We start from the raw sequence: 2,909 nt of genomic DNA on the forward strand, positions 1-2,909 counted from the left end.
CCCTTGAGGAGCTCGGGGAGAATCAGCGCTTTTTCCTGATGGAGCGCCAAGCTCTGGGAGCGATTTGGAGACTCACGTCGAGTTTCGGGTTCATTAGCTCCTGGCTCCAAAGCCGCGCCCGGGCTGCCTGCGTGGCCGCGGCTTCTGCGTTAACGTTGCTGTTATTTGTGTGGACGCCGTGGGTGCAAACAAGGTTAATTGAAACGAGAAGGCCGTCTCCTCTGGATAACGGCTGTGCTGACAGGGAGGCGGAGCTCCGCCTGGCGTGGAGCTGGCTTCATTATCCTTTTTATTAGAGCTAATTTGGGCTCTAGATCAAAAGCCACATTAAGGGGGTTGTCTGCAGCCCCCCCTCCACCGGCCCCTCTCCGCTCCACGCTGCAGTTAAAAGACAATTAGAAACAAACTCGCATGAGGGAAACCGCCTTTGTTTCTCCGCTCTCCTCCTCAGCCCCTCCCCCCTTCCCCAGAAAAGTGCCAGTGGGGAGCCAGGGGGACCGACTGGGGGTGCTGCCCCGCCCCCGCAGAGTAGCGGGAGGGGGAGACCCGCAGGGCCCTGCGTGGCTCCCGCAGGACAGCGGGCAGCTGAGGTCCCAGAGAGGAGTTGCAGGAAAAGTGGCAGCTGCAAAGGTCAGGGTGGGGTCAGAGACTCCCGCTGGCTCTCGGGAAGGAGGGGGCTGTGCATCTTCCTGTCCCAGCTGGGCCCCTGCCCCAGGCCTCCACAGACCGGGCTGCTCCCGGCGGCGCCCTGCCCGCTGAGCCCACCGCCCACCCTGCCCTGGAGGGGCCAGGTCTCCAGCCCAGGACACTGAGGCGTCCACTCCTCAGGTCACTGGAAAGCCTGCCCCTGTGCGGCCCACAGCCTGGGACGGGCAGGTCCTGGCTGGGGCTGCTTGGAGGCCCCATTTTGGTCCTGAGCCCCTGGCAGGGCTGCCCGGCTCCCGTCCAAGGAGGTGCCCTGGCTCCTGCTGGCCCTGCTGTGGCCGGCGCTGTGTCCCCTCCTCCTGGGGCAGGACCTTGTGAGGCCTCCAGCCACAGTCTGTGTGGCGCATTCCTGGCTGTGGAGCATGTGGCAGGACCCTAGAGTCGGGGTGTTTACCTGGGAAGTGGGGTGCAGACGCCTGACCAGTGCAGGAGCTCTAGGCCTCGCCCTCACTGCCCCCCTCCCTCCCCACAGATGCCCGTGTGCTCCTACTTCCTGAAGGGGATCTGCAGCAACAGCGACTGCCCCTACAGCCACGTCTACGTGTCTCGGAAGGCGGAGGTCTGCACCGACTTCCTCAAAGGCTACTGCCCGCTGGGCGCCAAGGTGAGCCCCTCCCCCTTCCTGTCCCCACGTGGGCCTGAGGGTGGGGGCTGGACGGGTTTCCTCAGTCCCTGGCGCCCCAACAGGCAGCTGCTCACCTGCCCGCCGCTGGTGTGTGGCGCCCGCCTCGGGGCCTGCAGCCTGGCCGGGCTCTGAGGGAAGTGGAGGCACTGGGCAGGGCTGAGCCCTCCTGCCACCAGACCGAGATGGGCCTGACGGAGTGGACGGGTCACCTGAGGGGCGCCCGGTGCGGGGTCGGGCGGTGGATGGTTATTGTAAAATCCTCCAGTTTAAAAGGAAGGTCAGAGCTGTGTTCAGTGCTGCTCCTGGAGGAAGTGCTTACTGCGCCCCTTTCGGGGCGGGCGCTGCGCGGCCCACATGATGGATAGCGGCTCGTAATTATAGATGGGAAAGCGCTGAGCAGGCCGTGCGGGCGCGAGCCGGGCCCGGGAGGGTTAACTCGATTCTCTAAATAATATGAGAAGTGCTGAGTGGGCACCTCCCGCCTGGAGTGCCAGCCGAATGGCCCCAGAGAGTTGGTAATATTCCACTGGATCGAGTGGAATTGTTAACCCTGCTTCCTGGAGCCACGGCTTGTTAAAGGGGTGCGTCCCTTTTCTTGTGAATCATTCAGGCTGCGCTGGCCTCTGGGCTGGGACTCACCGGCCACGGGGCCTGCTGACCTGCGTCACTCAGTGTGGCGTCAGCCTTCTGCTTCGTGCGTGTGCACGTGTGTGTGTGTGTGCGTGCGTGCGTGTGCACGTGTGTGCGTGTGCATGTGTGTGTGGGTGTGGGTGTGTGTGTTTGGGGCAGGGGAGACTCCGTAAGCCGCTCCCCCCGCTAGTTCACAGCTGCTGTGTTTGTCCTCTGCGTGCGAAGCCGTCGTCCCGACCGTGGGTTCTGGTGGCGCTGGCTCAGGGAGAGCTCAGTCGGGTTTGCATCAGTGTGGCCTCTGCAGGTTACATCCCTCCCGGTCCCTGTCCACTTTAGGGGCATATGGCCTCGCCTTGCGTTTGAGGCACTGCAGGTGCTGCAGGATCACCTGGCTCTCCCGCTGCAGCCCTGCACCCTCCAGCCCCCTCTGCACAGAACCTCGAGGTCACACTGCCACTGCCACTGCCACTGCTGCCAGCCTGCCCGCATGTGCCACGCCAGGACGAGCAAGGGTGACCCCGAGTTGGAGGGTGAAAGGATTAAGGAAAGACAGACCAGAGAATGAAAGCTGGGTCTCGGTGGGACGCTGCTCCCTGATGAGGAGACAGCGCCGGCGCCCACAATCATGTCTTTATTTTATAGCAGCTGCCATGAGGCAAAGCATGGGCGTGATCAGGTTGCTTACAACATTCTCGTGAGCTCCAACCCTACTCAGCTACATGCACCTGAACTCTAGCACAAGGCACGTGGGGCCACGTGTTCGGACCATAGGTTCAAGCTTACAACCATAGCTGTTGGCTATAATTGTGCTGGGAGGGCCCTGCCCTCCAGCTGGGACTTGCACGTGGCAATGACAGACCCTGTCCTTTCATTAGTCCGAGGCTTGAGCCTGGCCAAAACACTGTAGCCGTGCCGCACAGCTATTCATCATTAAAAGTAAAAACATGAC

The 2,909-nt window shown here is 62.4% G+C and overlaps 1 protein-coding gene across 1 annotated transcript in view; it reads left to right on the top strand.

The window, feature by feature from the left end:
* Positions 1-2,909, top strand: part of ZC3H3 (zinc finger CCCH-type containing 3) — a 69,472-nt gene that overhangs the window by 31,885 nt on the left and 34,678 nt on the right. The window contains exon 10 of the mRNA XM_015571381.1: positions 1,178-1,309. Coding sequence (XP_015426867.1) covers positions 1,178-1,309 — 132 coding nt within the window. The remainder of the gene's footprint in view (positions 1-1,177; positions 1,310-2,909) is intronic.

Source organism: Myotis davidii, unplaced genomic scaffold (assembly GCF_000327345.1).
Source record: "Myotis davidii unplaced genomic scaffold, ASM32734v1 scaffold1509, whole genome shotgun sequence".
Taxonomy (NCBI): Eukaryota; Metazoa; Chordata; class Mammalia; order Chiroptera; family Vespertilionidae; genus Myotis; species Myotis davidii.